Source organism: Ostrinia furnacalis, unplaced genomic scaffold (assembly GCF_004193835.3).
Source record: "Ostrinia furnacalis isolate ACB-3 unplaced genomic scaffold, ASM419383v2 OfSCF4478, whole genome shotgun sequence".
Lineage (NCBI taxonomy): Eukaryota > Metazoa > Arthropoda > Insecta > Lepidoptera > Crambidae > Ostrinia > Ostrinia furnacalis.
The window spans coordinates 31,088-51,153 of record NW_021134717.1 but is presented as its reverse complement, the minus strand read 5'-3'; the positions used below and the strand labels follow the sequence as shown (position 1 = coordinate 51,153).

Here is a 20,066-nt window from a genome sequence, read left to right as displayed (position 1 = left end):
TTTAGAAGCTGTCGACATTAGCCAGCGCGGGCACCAAAGCCTCGTAAATCTCGATGCCCCTAAGGTACGTCCCCGCGTGCAAGTTTTTTCTTATTGACTAGAAGCAAATGGAGGATTTGATTCCATAACATCCACGGAAAGAGGGGAATCTGTTGATTGATTAATACCTAAGTAGGTACGTCTTGAATCCGGAAATTGTGTAATGAAAGATACTTTTGTTGAATCAGCAAGTTTATTTACATCAAAAGAAGATTTAGAAGCTGTCGACATTAGCCAATGCGGGCACCAAAGCCTCGTAAATCTCGATGCCCCTAAGGTACGTCCCCGCGTGCAAGTTTTCGTCGTGCGCGTGCAGCATTGGGGTCGTGCGCGCCATGGGAGAGAAGCCTAGCGCACGGACGCCTAACTGACGAATGTACCGGCTGTCAGTAACCCCAGGAAAAGAATATTATTTTCACCAGGTTATTTTAGTGTCCATTGCAAAATCACGACACTCTAATTGACCAGAAGCAAATGGACTTCATAACATCCACGGAAAGAGCGGAATCTGTTGATTGATGAATACCTAAGTAGGTACGTCTTGAATCCGGAAATTGTATAATGAAAGATATTTTATTGAATCAGCAAGTTTATTTACATCAAAAGAAGATTTAGAAGCTGTCGACATTAGCCAATGCGGGCACCAAAGCCTCGTAAATCTCGATGCCTCTAAGGTACGTCCCCGCGTGCAAGTTTTCGTCGTGCGCGTGCAGCATTGGGGTCGTGCGCGCCATGGGAGAGAATCCTAGCGCGCGGACGCCTAACTGGCGAATGTACCGGCTGTCAGTAACCCCAGGGAAAGAATATTATTTTCACCAGGTTATTTTAGTGTCCATTGCAAAAGCACGACACTCTAATTGACCAGAAGCAAATCAAGGTTTTGTTTTCATGACATCCACGGAAAGACGAGAATCTGTTGATTGATTAAAACCTAAGTACTCGTAGGTACGTCTTGAATCCGGAAATTGTGTAATGAAAGATACTTTGTTGAATAAGCATGTTTATTTACATCAAAAAAAGATTTAGAAGCTGTCGACATTAGCCAATGCGGGCACCAAAGCCTCGTAAATCTCAATGCCCCTAAGGTACGTCCCCGCGTGCAAGTTTTCGTCGTGCGCGTGCAGCATTGGGGTCGTGCGCGCCATGGGAGAGAAGCCTAGTGCACGGACGCCTAACTGACGAATGTACCGGCTGTCAGTCCCGCCGGGAAACGTTCGCGGCTTCAGGGAGATGTTCCTGGAATTGACCACGATTATTTTTATTCACACAAGGTGGTCCGACGACCTCATAAAGGCAGCATAAAAGCGCTGGATGCAGGCCGCTACCAACCGGCCATTGTGGAAATCATTGGGGGAGGCCTATGTTTAGCAGTGGACGTCCTATGGCTGAAATGATGATGATGAAGGGGCCGATCTGGAAATCATTGGGGAGACATTTGACAACAGCAGATGTCATGAAGCTGAAATGATGATGATGAACACGATTTTTAGTACGCTCACATTGGCCAAGCTATCGGTGGCACATTTTCTACTAATTGACACGCTCATGTCCTCAATATTAGTGACGCAGTATTATAAAGTCGGTTATAATGTAGGTATTGATAGAGCTTTGCTGAAATAATTTTGCGATGAATATTTCATGTATTTTTTACGATGAAGCTTTTTGCAACGGAAGTAACAACTACCTACTTATGTTTTACCTTACAAGTAGTTCATTGCTCTACCAAAACAAATAAAGATGTTTTACTGCCATCTTGGTTTGCATATATCGTGATTGTTTCGATTAGGTTCAATAAAAATCGACATCGTAATTCAATTGTCATCGCATGATCGCGTTACGTCGACATGCCATCGTTACCATTCTATTAAACGTCGAAATATGCATGAACGCCAAACAAAATGGCGGCAATGTTTTAACGGAAACATCCAATTCGTTTATTTGATTAAACAACCACTAGCTCAATCGGCAAATATGGCTGCAGTGCGAAACACACTATGTATCGTTTTTAGTTTTCAGTTCAGTGAAAACAGAATGCAAAACGTTTGTGATTTTGCAACGGTTGTACCTACATACAACCGACAGCTTTTATAAAAATAAGTTTTTTTTTTAATTATTAATGTCTGAATCTTATGTTTGTTGCGCTCTGCGTTAAACTCATTTTCCGATCTAAAATAAGTTTTTTTTTATCTCTTGCTTTTTAATAAATTCTTGTAGTCTTGTCTCAAAAATTACGACGTGAGATTTTCGTAAAACCTGCTTATCTGAACAGGAACCACTGCGTCCTGCACTATTTCTCATTTCAGACAAAACCCGACGAACTTATCAAGGCACGCTCAAATGAAGATTTTAAGGACCGCAAAGAAAAAGGGTCGGTTAGGAAATCTTCTGTCTTCAAAAGTACCTGACCTAGCTTTATGAAACAAAACATACGACGATACATGTAGTTGCTTAATCGTACGTGTACAGGCGATAGGACATCAAGCTCAAGTAAACGTCGTGTTTTGAGTCCCTTTGCTTTCAGTTTACTTTCTAAAAACCAGATAATAATACTAAAAGGTACTTACAGTTTCTCAGCAGCCTCCTTGAAGGCCAGCCAGTAGGGGTTGGTGTTGTCCAGAGGAGTGGACGCCACGTAGCAGTCCTTCTGAGCGAACGTATACGTGACGTCAGAACCCGCTTCGGCGCACCAGCGTTTGATCTGGCAAGGAAAAAAGATTAGGCTAGATGACAAAATTTCAATTATTTGTCCGTCAGACAGATAATTAGAAAATATTAGACTCGTATTGTTTATTTTCTCACATAATTAAAACTAACATATTTAACATTGCTTACATAATTAAATTAACAGTGCCACATTGAGTTGAAATGTCGCGTGACGACACTTTTGAGTCGATTTTTTACTCAAAAGTGACGTCACGCAATATTTCAACTCAATATAATACTGTAATGATACGAATCATACGAATATACATATAATGGAAAAATACGTGCCCAATATTTTTTTATTATCTGTCTGACGGACTAAATAGAATTTAGATTTCATTACCCAGTCATCATCCTAATTCCTACTACATAATTTTATCACGTAAGATGATGCATTTTAACATTCAGTATTGCTGAATTTTAACATTCAGTATTGCTGTCAGATCAAAAATGCAGGCGTAGGTACTTCTGGTATTATAAATTGTGCCAAAATTTGCATATTATGTATTACGTTTTGACGTGTTGTTTAACATATGCAGAGAATTTATGAAAAACTAGCTTTCCGCCCGCGGCTTCGCCCGCGTGGAATTTTGTCTGTCACAGAAAAACTTTATCGCGCGCGTCCCTGTTTAAAAAACCGGGATAAAAACTATCCTATGTTCTTTCCCGGGACTCAAACTATCTCTATGCCAAATTTCATCAAAATCGGTTGCGAGGTTTAAGCGGGAAAGCGTAACAGACAGACAGACAGACAGACAGACAGACAGACAGACAGAGTTACTTTCGCATTTATAATATTAGTTGGGATGCGGGTAGAGTTACAAGTTACAACACGAATAACGTACCTGTCATATTTTTATTTGCATAAGTTCAGGCTGAGTGAAGCTTCACTGAATTTTATTGTAGGTTAAATCCTCCCCTTTGTCTCTGTTAAATAGGGAAGTTGGATACACCAGTTAATTGAGTACTTTGGATGAGCTGTCAAATTGCGACTCACAGAATGTCGGACTATGACGTCACCAATTCGCGAGCTTAATAATTTATTTCAAGCTAGATTGAAGTGTATTTATCAAAGAAGTTGTGTCTTGTAATTATTGCATATTGATGTCGTTCTCCTGTATTGGAAACTAGTTTAAGTGGTTTACTTGTTGCCTTGTTTTTATTAGACACTGTAAAACCTAGGTTTTCCTAAATAAATAAACTAAATGACCCGATGATGAATAATGATGATGATAAGCTAATGAGTTATGAGGGCTATCGTTTTTATACTTAACAGTTGGCACCCCTGGCGATTGACAGGACCTTACTCTACATTGGCGCCATCTTGATGAGTGCAAATGCGATAGTCCTCCTACCACTTTAGCGCTCACAAGTTGGCGCCACTGTCTTCGCTACTAGCAAGTGACAGGACCTTACTCTACAGTGGCGCTAACTGGTGAGCGCTAAAACGATAGCCCTCATTACCATGTCCTCGAACTGCTGGTGGTCCACGGACAGCGCCAGGCGGATGTCGAAGCAGACCGACAGCTTCTCCGGTATGATGTTGTCGTGGATACCGCCCTGTTGGAGAATAAATGTGCTTGTTATAGAACGAAAATCAAACTCGATTTAATTTCAAGCACAGAACCTTTGAAATGTACTTATTGTAGAACGAAGCTCAAAACTAGATTTGTTTAAATCACAGATTGAGCCTTTTGATTGGTTGAATTTCAATAACTACTGAAATAAGGTATTTTTTTAAATGTATTGTCGAATGTATATTTAGGTAAATCTAATACCTACTTAATCATTAAGGTATGCTTTGATAGAAATTTGGTTCGTCTAAAGCGGACGAATTTTTTCTAAAGCATACTTTATTATTATTTTAATAGATTCAGATTGATTGAAAATCACATTTTTAAAATGTTTTGTAGTAAAAGGTACTTTACGTTCTTCTGAAATTCCAAGGAATCGAACATAGAGCCTCTTGTCGAAGAAAAAGTCTCAAACACAAAGATAAATAAAGTCGCACTGACATGAAGCTGGGTGAGGTTGACAGAAGTGACGTCACCGATGGTCAGGCTGGGGTCGTCTTCCAGCTTCTTCTTGGACTCCCCGCGCAGGTCCATGAACTTGTCAATGATGTAGCGGATCTGGAAAGATAAGCGCCATTGAGCATAGATAGATAGATAGAACACACTGTATTCAGGGGCGTAGCGACTAAGGGGCAAGGCGGGGCAGTGCTCCGGGGCCCCCAAGCTCAGATACGGGCCCCCGTATGATACGGGCTGTATCCTTACCAGAAAATCTCAATTGAACTGAACTTTGAAAATTTCTCCCATTTTCAAAATAAATAGAGAGAAATTCGAAAGTTGTATCAAGAGTAAGTAAGCTTAATGTCAATAAACTTGATAAAACCTAACCAGTTTAGATTGCAGTGGGGCCCCATTTTTTTATTTGCCCCAGGGCCCTTAATTACCTAGCTACGCCACTGACTGTAATTGTACACCACGCAAGAAAATATGTTGTTTTAAACTTTCATGGTCACAAACAGAATAATTTATTATTGACGGGATTGCTACCATGTACCTTAATTTCGAGTCTCCGATATTTCGGCACTGTTGCAAGCGCCATGAAATTAAGCTACACGGTAACATAACAATCCCGTCAATAATAATAATACACATTATAAGAAAAGAAAAAGAAAGAAATATACAAAAGATACGGAACAATTTGGGCGGTCTTATCGCTATAAAGCGATATTTTCCAGACAAGCTAGATGTTTCCTAGATTAAAAAAATATCATGTTCCATAAGGCTGCAAATATTATAAATGTAAAAGTTTGTAAGGATGCATGGATGATGGATGTTTGTTCCTTATTCAAACTTAAACTACTGGACCGATTTAGATAAAAATTATTTAGGTATAAAGATTATTTTTGAGACCATATTTGGTTTTTAACATTGGATAGTTTTTATCCCGGTTTTGCTTATGTATGGTAATGCTTTCTATGGCAGATCTGCTCGTTTGCCTCCTATCACATAAAAAAAAAAAAAAAAAAAAAAAAAGATTGACAGACCGAAACTCACGCGGGCGATGCCGCGGGCAAAAGCTAGTATAGGAAGTTTCAAAATAATAAAAACACATACATTAATCGATATTTATGATTATTATGCACATTGGGAACAAAAAAGCACAAACAATATTTTTTTAATGTAGACAAAAAAGATTTGTCAGAAGTGGGATTCGAACCCACGCCCACAGAAGTGGACTGCGACCTGAACGCAGCGCCTTAGACCGCTCGGCCATCCTGACATGATGAAGGCGGTCGAAATTACTCTTTATTATCGCCAATCTAATAGTTATAAATGATTTATAAATATTAATATTTATCCCAAAATATATAATAATTAATAGGGTATTTGCCACCACGAATCAATTGATGTACTTTTTAAAACTGACAAAACGGGACTCTCCCATAGATTTTGTATAGCAATACTAGCCAGTGACGTCACTATTTAGATCTAAGAAATTATTATTTGTTTACTGACAGATATCAGGGCAGATTCTTCATCATCATCATCATCATTTCAGCCTTAGGACGTCCACTGCAGAACATAGGCCTCCCCCAATGATTTCCACAATGGCCGGTTGGTGGCGGCCTGCATCCAGGGCAGATTACCAAAAGTTATTAAATATTACCACTAAATTAGTAAAAATAAAATAAAAGACAGTTTCATAACTAATTTTGTTAAGTGGCCAGTTATTATAGCACCAAAAAGTCTTGTTATCCAGTATTTGTTTTATACTGTTAAGTTTCCAATTCTGTTCATTGCGGCGATTCTGGCAGTTTTACGACTCGCGAAAATTATTCGCCGACCGTTAATTAAGAATTGTATAAATGTAGCACAATAAAAAGTCGAATGGAGATGAGTTTTTTAAGGGTATTCGTTATGCATGAGCATGTGACGTATGCAGTTACTTTGAAATTTTTAAGTGAGTAAAAGTTGTAAATGAATTAATTTTTTAAATTATAATAAAGTATAACAAGTGATCCCTTCATTTAGATCAGGGATGTTATGGATATCCGTAACCGAAACTATCGGATATCCGAAATAAAAAAATATCCGAAAACAGAAAAATACACTTTTCCATTCAGAAATTATGAGGTCATAAGTGATAAAAAAATTCACCTAATTAGGAGTTTACCAGTCTGTTTTTATTATAATACTACACATTTTCGAGCCATATTATTTGATTGTCATAGCCATAGATCCACCAATGGGATAATAATAATAATGAAACTATATCCAATACGCAAATTAGCACTAAACTTAAGCTTATGTAATTATGCATTCTGTAAGTGCCGAGATAACGCACGCGGCCATAACAAGCTTAATGTGGTTTGCAGTGATGTAGGTAATTTTATTTTATATACGGTTTAATGTATAAAGAGATATTAATTAACACTTCATGTTAATAAAACCTAATATATTTGTGTAACCTACAGTGATCTTTGTAATTAACTTAATGTTAAAGGACAAAAACAATTTATATTTATCCTTCAGGCATGGCAACAAATATGGCAGCTAGAGTCACGTCCATTTGCCTTCGGTGTATAATTTGTATGCTTGTTTCCAATGTGAAGGCAATAAATACATTCTTCAATTTTTTATTTAAAAAGTAATTATTTTGTACTAGCGGCCGCCCGCGACTTCGTACGCGTGGAATTTTGTCTGTCACAGAAAAACTTTATCGCGCGCGTCCCTGTTTCAAAAACCGGGATAAAAACTATCCTATGTTCTTTCCCGGGACTCAAACTATCTCTATGCCAAATTTCATCAAAATCGGTTGCGAGGTTTAAGCGGGAAAGCGTAACAGACAGACAGACAGACAGACAGACAGAGTTACTTTCGCATTTATAATATTATATATAGTTGGGATGTAATATTGTTGGTATGCCTCAATAAATAAATACAAGTATTAGGTATGTAATTAACAATTTCTCATACAAATAAAGTGTCAAAACAAAAAATTAAATAATGGAAGTAGTTTTTACAGGTCTACAATGAGGTACATCTGTGTTTTGCTGTAAAAACGATTATCCCAATGTTTTGTTTTGAATTAATTTTAGAGATATAAAAAGAGCCAATGTGTTTTTAATTTTTAGATAATTAGGAAACTCTTAAAGTATCAATTAAAGCGGCTAGATGTAATCCTAATTAGGAAGCGGTCCATTAACAATGTGCCGTTGGCTTCGCGCCCGCCGGCCGTCCCGGAATGCAATTACCTCGCTGCAGGCATTCATATGACAATCGCCGGTTGTACTAAATAGTTAGTCCAGTCAATAAAGCATTATAGATGGAAAACTGTAGAACACAATTTCTGACTTCAGGACTTTATTTAGACTAGTTAGGAGGTGAACATAGCAAAAGTCCCCGCCCTTAGCCCTTGAGCCGGCGGGGAGAGGGGGGTTTAAAGGTGCCACTTTTCGGTTTTTCGCTTAATCCTCGGAAACTATGCGTCCTAGTGACATGACTACTTTGAACCAAAAAAAGCATATTCAATTTGCTACAGATGAGATAGACAAGTTTTTCTATAAATTGTATAGTTTTCGCGGCATCTGCTCTAGAAGGTCTGTAATATTGGAAATTTTATTTTTGTCTTACATGTTCCCATCAGGAGAAAATCGACTAAATCAACATTGAGCAATCATTCTAGACATGCGGGAGCATGTTAAGCCTAGTTCCAGCGAGGGGACTACACCGTGCGTATATTTAGACGAATCACTTTGAGCCACTTTTGACTCCTCATCACTCAAAAACTACTGTGCATTAACACTTCAAATTTGGCTCATGTGTTGAGACTTGCAAGATATACATCAGTTTCAAATTTCATAAATATGCCTCAAACGGTTCTTTAGATATTGACGTCCAAAAATCTACATGTCTGACCTATAGACCAAATTCTAACCACTTCCAGATGACCTCGAAGGTTCAAATTTGGCATCCAGAAAGGTAGTTATGTAAATACAAAGGAACAAATAAAAAACCAGTAAATTTTAACATTTCACATGTGATAGATAGATTTTAGTGCTCTAAATATCGATTTTTGAACGTCAATACCTAAATAACCGTTTGAGGTATATTTATGAAATTTGAAGCTGATGTATATCTTGCAAGTCTCAATACATGAGCCAAATTTGAAGTGTTAATGCACAGTAGTTTTTGAATGATGAGGAGTCAAAAGTGGCTCTAATTGGTTCGTCTAAATATACGCACGGTGCAGTCCCCTCCATGGAACTAGGCTTAACATGCTCCCGCATGTCTATAGTGTTTGCTCAATGTTGATTTAGTCGATTTTCTCCTGAAAGGAACATGTAAGACAAAAATAAAATTTCCAATTTTACAGACCTTCTAGAGCAGATGCCGCAAAAACTATACAAGATATAGAAAAACTTGACAGTCTCACCTGTAGCAAATTGAATAAGCTTTTTTTGGTTCATAGTAGTCATGTCACTAGGACGCATAGTTTCCGAGGATTAAGCGAAAAACCGAAAAGTGGTACCTTTAAACCCCCCTCTCCCCGCCGGCTCAAGGGCTAAGGGCGGGGACTTTTGCTATGCTCACCACCTAACTAGGCTAAATAAAGTCCCGAGGTCAGAAATTGTGTTCCACGGATTTCTCTCTACACCGTCGTTAAGGCATTCATTGACTGGACTAAGTAGCTTCGTTTTAAAAAGTAGATCTGTATTTATACCGAGCTACTGTATCTATACAGGGCTACTTTTTAAAACGAAGCAAATACTTGAAACTGGAAGCAACGCGACGGGTCTCAATCGCGACATTTGAGTCTGTTTGTAACCTAACACAGCTGAAACGTCAAGTTGGTAGCACTAAGATACTCACGAATTGCATGAAAGTAATGAAAGTGTCCCATTGCTCACAGTTTTAAAGGCTCCAAAGGATCCAAATTTTGAAGGATTCATGTCAATTCATTCAAGTCATGATTAAAACAACTTTTATTATGGGACCAAATGTAACGAGATGAAATATCAGCTGTTCTTTTAATATTTATTGACTCGTCTTTTAATATTTTTATTTAGGTATATTTTTTATGTCTTTTTTTACATTTATACAATTAATTTAAAACTATTAACCATAAAATGTTACTACACTTCCCTGGACATTGTATAATTTGGATGCGCACGATTAACAATCTTCCGGCTGGCGCCAAGCCAACAGATCACGTTCGTGCTACACCCCCGATGAATTACCTATGCGGCACTCTGTAGCTCGGACAGTGCTTAGTTACTGTGGTCAAATAGCTTGATAAACTAAACTTCATGGTCAATAAATGCATAGACTAAGATTTGGTCAGACTTAGAAAGTAGTTACGCGCTTTGTTTCTTACCTAAATAATTAGGTGCTTAGTTATGACAGTTTTATATCTCTGAATAAAAAAACGAATAACCCCTCACATCATTCCCTATTTTACTCACTAAAAGTTAAAAAGTTAGTCCCTAAAATCAAACGTGAAAAACTGAAGATATTTTTCATCACGTATAGTATTATCTAAGTTAAGTTTTCAAAGGTCCTTGTAAAGGTATCTTGATAACAGAATAAATTAATCTTTCCACTGAAAGATTTTCTTTTTCAGACTTTTCCAGGTGATTTCGCAGTAATTACTACCTATTCAACGGAATTCCAAAATACAGAATTCTCTAGTCCCGTTTGCAGACTGAATAAACCTTTATGTAGCGTCATTAAACGTAAAGTGCCCACATAGCGCGGCACGCACTGATCACTTATTCAGCCGCTCCAGAAGCTGGTGGTTTGGAGATTGCGGTAATTAGCCAGCAGTTTAGTGTCATTACAGTATTCAGGTTTTAATGTTTACCCTAATGTCACTTTTAACTTAGTCTAATGCGTTCGTTAAAACTATTCTGTTTTCTTTTATTACAGTCTTAAAGATACGTAAAGATTAAGTACCCACTTTAAGCAAATTAAAGACTATAGCATCTCATTTAATTGTAGGTAATAGGATCTCTATAAGTAGCTACATCGTTTGAAACTATTTGAGCTCTACGTATTTAACAATTAAGTTACAATTAACTAGTACCTACTTATGCTAACAAAACGACTGGCGATCCAAATGCAAATGCGAAAGACTATCGGCCTTTACCGATGGAATAGTTGTTGATTACTTAAAGAACATTTACTTTTAGGGCCTTTTAAACCGTGCCTCTTTTGCTTGACGTCATCGTCCATACAACTGTGTGCTTACCATGAGTTCACGTTAGGTGTGCTCGCTAGCGACTGCGTAAAAAAATTACATTAATTGTATGACATATTGTGCAGCGCCCCTAGCGGCTACTTTCAAGAAACAAAATCTTCATAGAGATTTTTGACGTACTCGCTAGCGAGCACACATAACGTAAACTCATGGTAGGTACACAGCACACAGTAGGTCAAGGTAAGTTATTACAGTCATTTATTTATAACAACGTCCACCTACCGTTATAGCAGATTGCAGAACACTTGTTCACACCAATTCACATGCTACGAGATGATAGTATGAGGCTGCAAGCGGACATCGGTTCTGGCGGCGCGCCAAGTGGGAAACCAATGGTTCGCACGTCCTTACTTCCCAATTGCGATCTAGTATGTGTTGTGGATGTGATGTTACTGTGCTAGATTAATATTTTTTAACTAGATTTAACAGCGGCTTTGGTGCAGAAATATTATAAAGCGCGCCTTTTCCCATTTCTATGGTATAATCGTAAACGTAACTGACAGACAGTCTTACGAGGAATAGCATTATACCTACCTACTTACTTAAGTTATTTTTAATGCAGAAAAGGCGGGCATTTGACCGCAATCACAAGTGATGTCAACTGAGATGCAGTCTAGGATGCTACATGTACAATGTACATACCTGCTCTGTAAGTCACTATTATGATAGTCCACTTAATTCCTAGACCAATTTTGTAATACGAAAATAATCAACTGAAACAAAAGCCAAACTGTCTTGGAGAACTCTACATTATTTCACTTAGCACTCAATGAAAAGTTTTAGACTGGGCCCAGTTACCGGAAGAATAATATTTAAAAATTCAATCTGGCGACGTGGCCCGTGGACCAAGTTTAACTTGGTCAGAGGGCCAAGTCGCTGGAAGATTCCAAATAAAATTAGTTTGAGAAAGTATACCCGTTTTAACCATCAATCCCTAATTTTTAAGTGACTCCTATGAAAACAAAATTCCTGTTATGTGTTACCATAGGGGTCACTTAAAAATTAAGGATTAATGCTGAAAACGGGCATTGGTGCCTTCTAATCGATTTGTGCAAGTGAAAAATATTTTTGTAGTTTACGCAATAATGTTGCCATCAATTGAGGCTTACGTGACATAATGAGCTAATAAGGCTGGGGTACTTGGATACCACTTTGGGCCGAAGCCAACAGACTGGATAGACATTACTGTGCATCCATTATCGCTGTTAACTTTTACCTAAACAGTGTTTTGTTACTAAACTTTAAATTAAACTATGAAATTATACATGTATTCAGGAAAAGGTTTTTTTCTGAAAAACACTAATTTTCATTTGACGGTCGGTTAAAAGTGGCATATATTAATATTAAACAACCACCAGCTCATTCACCCGCGTGAATTTTGGTCTGCTAGTCTAATTTACTCAGGGATAATGTAGCTTTAAAAGGTGAAATATTTTTTGAAATCGGCCCTGTAGTTTTTGAGTTTATCGTTACAAACATACAAAAATACAAATCTTTCTTCTCTAGTAGGTATCTGTAGAGCGTAACTCCTACACTAAAGAATGCTAGTGTAAGGATGATATTATGCTATGAGGATGAGAGAGGTGGAATGAAAACGACCAGTTTTTACGATAGCTCGTACAGTATAGAATGATAAGAAGGTGATCAAATCAGCCCACGTAGCTCTAAGTACCTCTACGAACAACGAAGTTCAAAACATCAATGTAACAGAAGGGAAACTCGAAATTACCTCCTCCTGTGCAAAGAGACCCAGCAGGGGCAAGTTAGTAATTAAATACTGTTTATAATTACCTTCTCCCCGTTATTATCAGGAAGCAGCAGCGAGCCGTGCCCCGACTTGCCCCGGCAAGTTACTTCTATGTCTGAAACAAAAAAACAGCGTTATTATCATTTTTTATTACAGAATTTAAGTGACCTACATTAATTAGGTTTAAATAAAGCATACGAGTAAAAACTCAAAACTCATAAAACTATTTTTTTTGCAAGTAGGCTTTTAAAAAGCGCTTTTACACGTCCCACCAATATTAAGCCTATCACTGCTAACTACAATAAATGGGCCAGTGCTGAGAAGAAGCAGCGCAAGAAACTCAGTCATGTCAGCCTCCTCTTCAAGGGTTTAGTCTTCTACAGACAGAGTATCTTAAAGGAGACATTTGAGGTCTTATTGTTATGAGTAGAAGAAGTCATTAAGTTAACATATTTAATGATTTGCTTCTAATCGACACCTTGTAAGTTTCTGTATTGGTATAGAGAAAAATAATTCTATAAGTAAGCATCTTTATTGATGCAGAGAAAAACGCTGACACTTTTTGATATAAACCATACTCGTATTGAACCTAAATCAAGATTACTTTTAAAAGAAAACACCAAATCAAAAACACCGACGATCTTGTCGCTATACTCATATTTAAATATTATCTTTCCACATTTTTATATTCAAACTTTAGTAAAATTATACCCCACTGTGTTGCCTGATTAATTAATTATCCCCCTACCAGAAGTAGGTCAAACACATTCGGTGGGCATCCAGACGTGCCGTTATGCTATAACTGTTCCGGGTTCCGTTATAACTAATTCAACTGTTTGGGAAGCCGGGATATTCTGTAGACTCTGTTGTGATATCTACTCTTGCTGTCTCTCTCGCTCATGCCGGCATTGATGTGTAAGTGAAAGAGATAGACTTGAGTTATTCGAAATCGTTTTGCGGATAAACACGCAGTGAAAAAGTTCTCTATGATATCATCGCTTCAAACACAAGTATGTATTTGAAACTTTAACCAAAGCTTTGCAAGATAAATTAACGTGATTTAAGACGTCCTTTAAAAACATATTCATTTATTTAAGAAAATCAACATTTTAAAGCTAACAATTCAATTTCACTTGTAAATCACTGTTTCTGTTGTATTCTCGTGCTTTCCTTTTAAATACGAGTAGGTACCTACATAGAATAAACAAGTAGGTCTTTTGAGCCATTTCAGAAGCCTTTATCGGCTCGTCTCTTGCCTAAAGTCTCATAAAGATCAAAATAAAAGTAACAAACTTTTTACAAATGGGCTATTAAAAAGCGCTTTTACATAATTCTCAGACAATAGAAAGAAGAAAACTCACGCCAAATGCTCCTTTCTCCATTGAACACCACGTAGTCGTCGGTTGCACTGGCCAGGCCCTCATCCAGGGAGAAGCCCACGTTCAAACCCTTAAAGCCGTCGGTCTTCACGAACTCGGCCATGCCTGGACCACCGCCAATCTCCTCATCTGTTACAAAATAAATATACGGTTAAACTAGCCTTTGCCTGCGGCTTCGCCTGCGTTTAATTCAGTTTGTTACAGAAAGACCATCTTACTTGTCACTTAGGATTTTAATAGCCAACTAACTAAATTTCTTTATAAATTATAGCCTCTAATTATGTAACTTTGATGCATAAGTAATTTAAGTATGTAATAATAAAGTTTCATCAAATCCATTCAATAGTTTTACTTGAAAGCTGTGGTGAAAGTAAAAATTCAAAATTATTTATTTGTAGTACAAACATTCATCCATCTTCCATCCACGACCCCGGAACTTTTCAGCCGGATATAAAAAAAAAATGTTTTTGGCATTCAAAGAAGTTTTAAAATTGAAAATGAACTTAATTTTGAGATAAAAATTTTAGCAATTAATTTAAAAATAAATATTAAATGAAATAATGATTTTTATGCTTATTGTGCATGAAAATGTTAAGCTGTAAGCTGCTGTGCGCATGTGGCAGCGTGTCAGCATCAGACGTGTGCCGGATTATTGTTGAGGTTAGAGGATTTAGCTCTGAAATGTTGATCAGCCATTTTTATTTAGGCTGAGTTGCACCACCTAACTTTAACGGTAACTATGACGATAACCGGTGCATTTTGTATGGAGTTTGACAGATTTTTGACGTTTGTCAAAGTCAAAGTAAGATGGTGCAACCCAGCTTTAGGAATCTAAACATGCATTTTTATTTTCAACCGACTTCAAAAAAGGAGGAGGTTCTCAATTCGACCCGTATGTTTTTTTTTTTTTTTTTTTTTTTTTTTTTTTAAGTATCAATCATGGTATACCTACATAAATATTAATAATTCGTCCTAATAAATAAGTAGGTAATTAGTAATTATTTTTCTACGTTTTAGTGTAGGTTTTTTGGAGTCGGTTTTATTTTTTTTTAGTGTTATATAATTTTTGAAAACGTATACGCAACGTACAAGCACATGTCATGTGTTAAATAATTAAATATAGGTAGTAGGTAGGTCAACTTGTCTGATCTAATACCTATTATAAAGTCAAAAACTAGTGAACTGGTTTTGATGAAGCTTTACAATGTTATAACTCATACTACCTACATGAGAATAGTCAATTTGGTAAGCTGTTGCACAAAAGGTTCTTTTTGGGTTTTTTTTGGGTTTGATTAGTAACTTATAGTAAACCTTTTGGACAAATGTTATCTTTAAAACATACTAATATCTACCAAAATAATATTATATTATACGAGTATATTCATTTAGTCCGTGCGTAAAATGCCGGCGGTTCACACGCTTCGTTAACTTAACTCGGTTTCAGTTCATTGCGGTAATGAACGCGAAAATGTGCTCTCACCCCGAGCCAATATACATAACATGGTAAATTATTTTTTATACAATGTCGGCTAATTAACAAGCTTGCTTGTGTCAAGAATGCAACACAAATGTTGTCACGAACTTGTATTTACTGCTCTACTTTAAAGTATGTATGTTACGGTTAATGTGATAAATTGAAAATTATTAATAATAACCGGTTATTATGAATAATTACCGACAGTCGCGGTAAAAGTAATAAATTAATCACATTTAACAGTGATTATTTAATAATTCAACCTTAGTACTAACAAATTTCATAAAAGAGCACTACATTTTGTGTAGGTACGTGCTCGTGTACAGCCAAACTTTTGAACGTTTTGATATCATATATTAATATAATTTGGCATAATGAGTTTGGAATGTTTCTTGCATAATATTACTTTTCCATGATGCCTATAACATATTTTTTTGATTTAAAGTGAAAAATAGGTTAAGGTGCGGCGGGGGTGGCCCTTGGGCCACCCCTAAGCCGCCTATTTAGTTTTATACACACATAAATGACCTCATATTAATCACATTTACCAAATCATGCGGTAATTATTCATAATAACCGGCGATTATTCATAATTCTCACATTTATCACTTTGACCGTAACATGTACACAATACAGGTTTTTGACTAATGGTTACGTACGAATGCTTTCAATTAAGAAATGATAAGCTATCATTGCTATCTAATAAATAATGTTATTTACTGTCTAATTACTAGTAATGAAAAGAACAATTCAAAACGCGAAGTTCTAGATTATTGCTAAACTTTAATAAAAAGAAAAAATGTCGAAAGTTCTTGAGTGGCGGCGCTCTAGGACTAGACGNTTTTTTTTTTATAAATTTTGCCGGAAGAAGGACCAAAATGTTAGGAATTGGGATAAAAAGGAGTAAAAATGATACCCGGGCTCAGGGAAAGGGCTATATTAAGGAATAAGAGGAATAAAGGAATACAGGGTTATAATAGAAGGCACAGACCGATGACAAGATGACAAACCATAGAATAAAATAAAATTATAAAAACATAGACTTAAAAGGAGGCCGTTCGTAACATGCACAATACAGGTTTTTGAGTCATGGTTACGTACGAATGCTTTCAATTAAGAAATGATAAGCTATCATTGCTATCTAATAAATAATGTTTTTTACTGTCTAATTACTAGTAATGAAAAGAACAATTCAAAACGCGAAGTTCTAGATTATTGCTAAACTTTAATAAAAAGAAAAAATGTCGAAAGTTCTTGAGTGGCGGCGCTCTAGGACTAGACGACTTAGCGAAGCCCACTTGATAAACCGACGATCTCGTGAAGGTCGCGGAAGGCAACTGAATGCGGGTAGCACAAGACCTGGCATTGTAGATAATCCTTGACGGATTGGAGGATAATCTTTAGGAATGGACGTCATTTGGTTGAAATGGGACACGAAAATAGTTTCAAATGCAATGAAAAATATTTTTCCTTTTTTTATGCATAACAAGGCAGGTATTTGACCACAATCGCATTGGGTTTTAAGAGGGATGCAGACTAAAGCCCGGTCTGTGAGCACGTAGAATTTTGTCCAATGACCCCAAGCTACTCATCCTTATCGCTTGCGCGTAATAATTAATTGCTGTCGCGACTGTGCGACGGGCGCCCGCAGTGAGTGTGCAGTGTAATTACGTGCGAGCGATAAGGATGGGTAGCTTGGGGTCATTGGACAAAATTCTACGTGCTCACAGACCAGACTATAGGAAGTTTTCTACCAAAAAGGGGTTCAAAATACCTGGCACAAAAGACAAGTGGACGGTTCTCTTCAACCGTATGCCCTTCTCCTTGAGGCGCCGTACTGCTTCTATGTACTGCACCGCCACCGACTTCATGTCCTGGACTCCTCGAGCGTAGATGACGCCGTCTACTAGATCCGCGGCGAAAGGCGGGTGGGTCCAGCTTTTCTGAAAACAAAGATGGCGGATTATGTTATAGTTAGAGTGACTTTAGCTTTGGATCCTAGCCTACAAGAATGGATATGTTTTATGAAAACGAAAGATTTATACATAAGTGTCTCCTGGCATATACAAAAGCGAGCCAATCAATAGAATTTCTATAATTCCCCACCAGGAATTCATCACCAGGCCGTCAACGTCCAATATTATAAGCCTATGCGGAACTTAATCTGCCAAATAAACTACAAATTTTGGTTTCATAGATATCAAATAGAGATGTCTGGCAGTTTTCAGTCCAAATGCTTCTGTCTCCATTAAACACCACGTAGTCGTCAGTTTAGTAATATTTTTTTAGATTGCGTTAGATCTGATATGTGAAACTTAGGAAACAGGGAGTAATTATTATATTGTCTTAAACTTTAATGGGCACTAACATCAGAATACGGGAACTACGGGATTGCTACTCATCCGATATTTCGGCACTGTTGCAAGCGCCATGATCACGGAGTAATATTCTAATGTAAATAATGTAATTTCAAACCTCAAACACGGGCACGACGTCCATATGCGAGTTGAGCAGGATGCTGGGCAGCGCGGGTTCTGTTCCCAGCCAGGTCATGACCAGCACGGGCTTCTTGGGCACCGGCTCGAACACCTGGACGGGAAGGCCCAGCTGCGCTCCCTGACCGCGGAGGTAGGTGATGCATTCATCTGGGTGCAAAATGTAAATTGGTCATTTTATTTTCGTTCGTTCGTTCGTTTCAGCCGAATGACGTCCACTGCTGGACAAAGGCCTCCCCAAGGATTTCCACAAAGACCGGTTAGTTAGTTAGTCCCACCAGGTGGACCGACGATCTGGTGAAGGTCGCGGGAGGTGACTGGATGCGAGCGGCGCAGGACCGGTCTTTTTGGAAATCCTTGGGGGAGGCCATTTTATTTTATTTTATTTATTGAGGTATACCAACAATATTACATACAAAGTAATTAGGTACATGAAAATCTTACATATTATAGAAGTTTAGTGTGTATGCATTCCAATAACAGGTACACACAGCTTTGGCTAATATACTTAGGCTGGGTTGCACCATCTTACTTTGACTGTAACAAACGTCAAAAATCTGTCAAACTCCATACAAAATGCACCGGTTATCGTCATAGTTACCGTTAAAGTTAGGTAGTGCAACTGAGCCTTAGTCACGATTTCGTCACCGACTCTACGCAGCAGCAGCAGTCGTGTCGTCTCGACACTTTCGGCTATCGGTTTCTATACTCGTCTGTATTTCTGTCCTAGCTCCTATTAGTTACCATTGCTAGCGACACTAAGTACTTATTTCATATTAAATGTAAAGTTATGGCGATAACTATGTTAATTAATAAATAAGTTGATTTGATTTGATTTGATTTGATTTAATAACTAGCCTGCTCTTAGACTCTGGCCAAATAGGTCAAAGATTATGTTATAAAAAATAAAAGTTTTGACTGTAAGCCTTGAGTTGAATCAACCCGAAAAAAATACATACGTGCTTCGTGCCGTGATAAATTCATGTGCCATAGATTAACCCTTGAATCAGAGTGAATTTTGAAATGAAAAGTGTTCGAATTTTTAGGGTAGATTAGTATTTTATAAATCGATCGATTTTCTGGGTCGATTTCGCTCAAATGGAACTAAAATCGTAATACATAAATTAATTAGTCAATAAATTCATTAATATTATTTTTTTAGTGAAAATACAAATAGTTTTACCAGGCTTGGAGCACATCCTGTGTTTAATTAACGTTACTGTTTAATTTCATCTTACCATAATTAATATTAGGCTGCACGCTGCGGATTCGGAGGTAGTTTCTCAAATTGGTGACCGCAGGGTCTTTCTCCAGGTCAATCGTGATGGTCGTCATGGTGACAGACACAAACTCAGACAAATGGTTAAGTATACAGCTACTGATGTGTAGCGATCGCCTTTATATTATGCGGCAGAAACCGCAGCGCGCCGTGTGAATTTGGAGATTGGGCTGTGGATAGGGTTGTCACGCATTTATGAAATACTAAATACTGAATTACATTTTATTGAATTGACCAACAAAACTACAATTATCTAGAAATAATAATAGTAGTTTTTTATTTAATATTTTACATTTATTTATCTATGTTACCAATAAATAAAGGATAAATAATATATGCAAAATATTATTTATCACTCTTAAGATTTATTATACACAACATCAAAATTATCTAATTTCATTTCAAAATTACTACGGGACTATTCCCACCTCTCGTTCCCACCACTGCAACTCCTGTGTAGCAAGGATCTTCAGCTTGACCGCCTCAAAAACCCAACCAATGAAGGTCAAGTTTGTCCCGGGGGAAAGTTAAACTGTCATTGGACCCACAACGAAATTAATCAGAAGAACATAGGAGGAGTTCGAAATTAAGGTTCTACTTCCCTGCATTGCAAAGCGGATGACAGGTGACAAGAAAAGATTATTCAAAATTACTAAATAAATGTTAAAATTACTGA

At 37.4% G+C, this 20,066-nt stretch overlaps 1 protein-coding gene and 1 non-coding gene across 2 annotated transcripts; both read right to left on the bottom strand.

Annotated features, from left to right (window-relative positions):
* Window positions 1-1,016: 1,016 nt before the first annotated feature.
* LOC114359563 (aminoacylase-1A-like) lies at window positions 1,017-19,465 on the bottom strand. The gene is made up of 9 exons (XM_028314004.1): window positions 19,350-19,465; window positions 18,092-18,261; window positions 17,391-17,559; window positions 14,125-14,271; window positions 12,808-12,878; window positions 4,758-4,874; window positions 4,207-4,302; window positions 2,604-2,737; window positions 1,017-1,275 (listed from the first exon to the last, which is right to left on the bottom strand). The coding sequence occupies exons 1-9, from the start codon at window positions 19,444-19,446 to the stop codon at window positions 1,062-1,064; spliced, it is 1,215 nt and encodes a 404-aa protein (XP_028169805.1). The 5' UTR covers window positions 19,447-19,465; the 3' UTR covers window positions 1,017-1,061.
* Window positions 5,953-6,036, bottom strand: TRNAL-CAG (transfer RNA leucine (anticodon CAG)). The gene has a single exon. It is a non-coding gene; the product is annotated as a tRNA-Leu (tRNA).
* Window positions 19,466-20,066: the final 601 nt, after the last annotated feature.

Bases quoted from the DNA above. Each gene is read 5' to 3' on its own strand.
- LOC114359563 (XM_028314004.1), bottom strand. From the start codon at position 19,446: ATGACGACCATCACGATTGACCTGGAGAAAGACCCTGCGGTCACCAAT. The intron at 14,272-17,390 runs GTATTTTGAACC...ATTTTGTAACAG, and splicing joins CCACTTGTCTTTTGTGCCAG to ATGAGGAGATTGGCGGTGGT. The intron at 1,276-2,603 runs GTAAGTACCTTT...GGTCAATTCCAG, and splicing joins AAGGAGGCTGCTGAGAAACT to GAACATCTCCCTGAAGCCGC.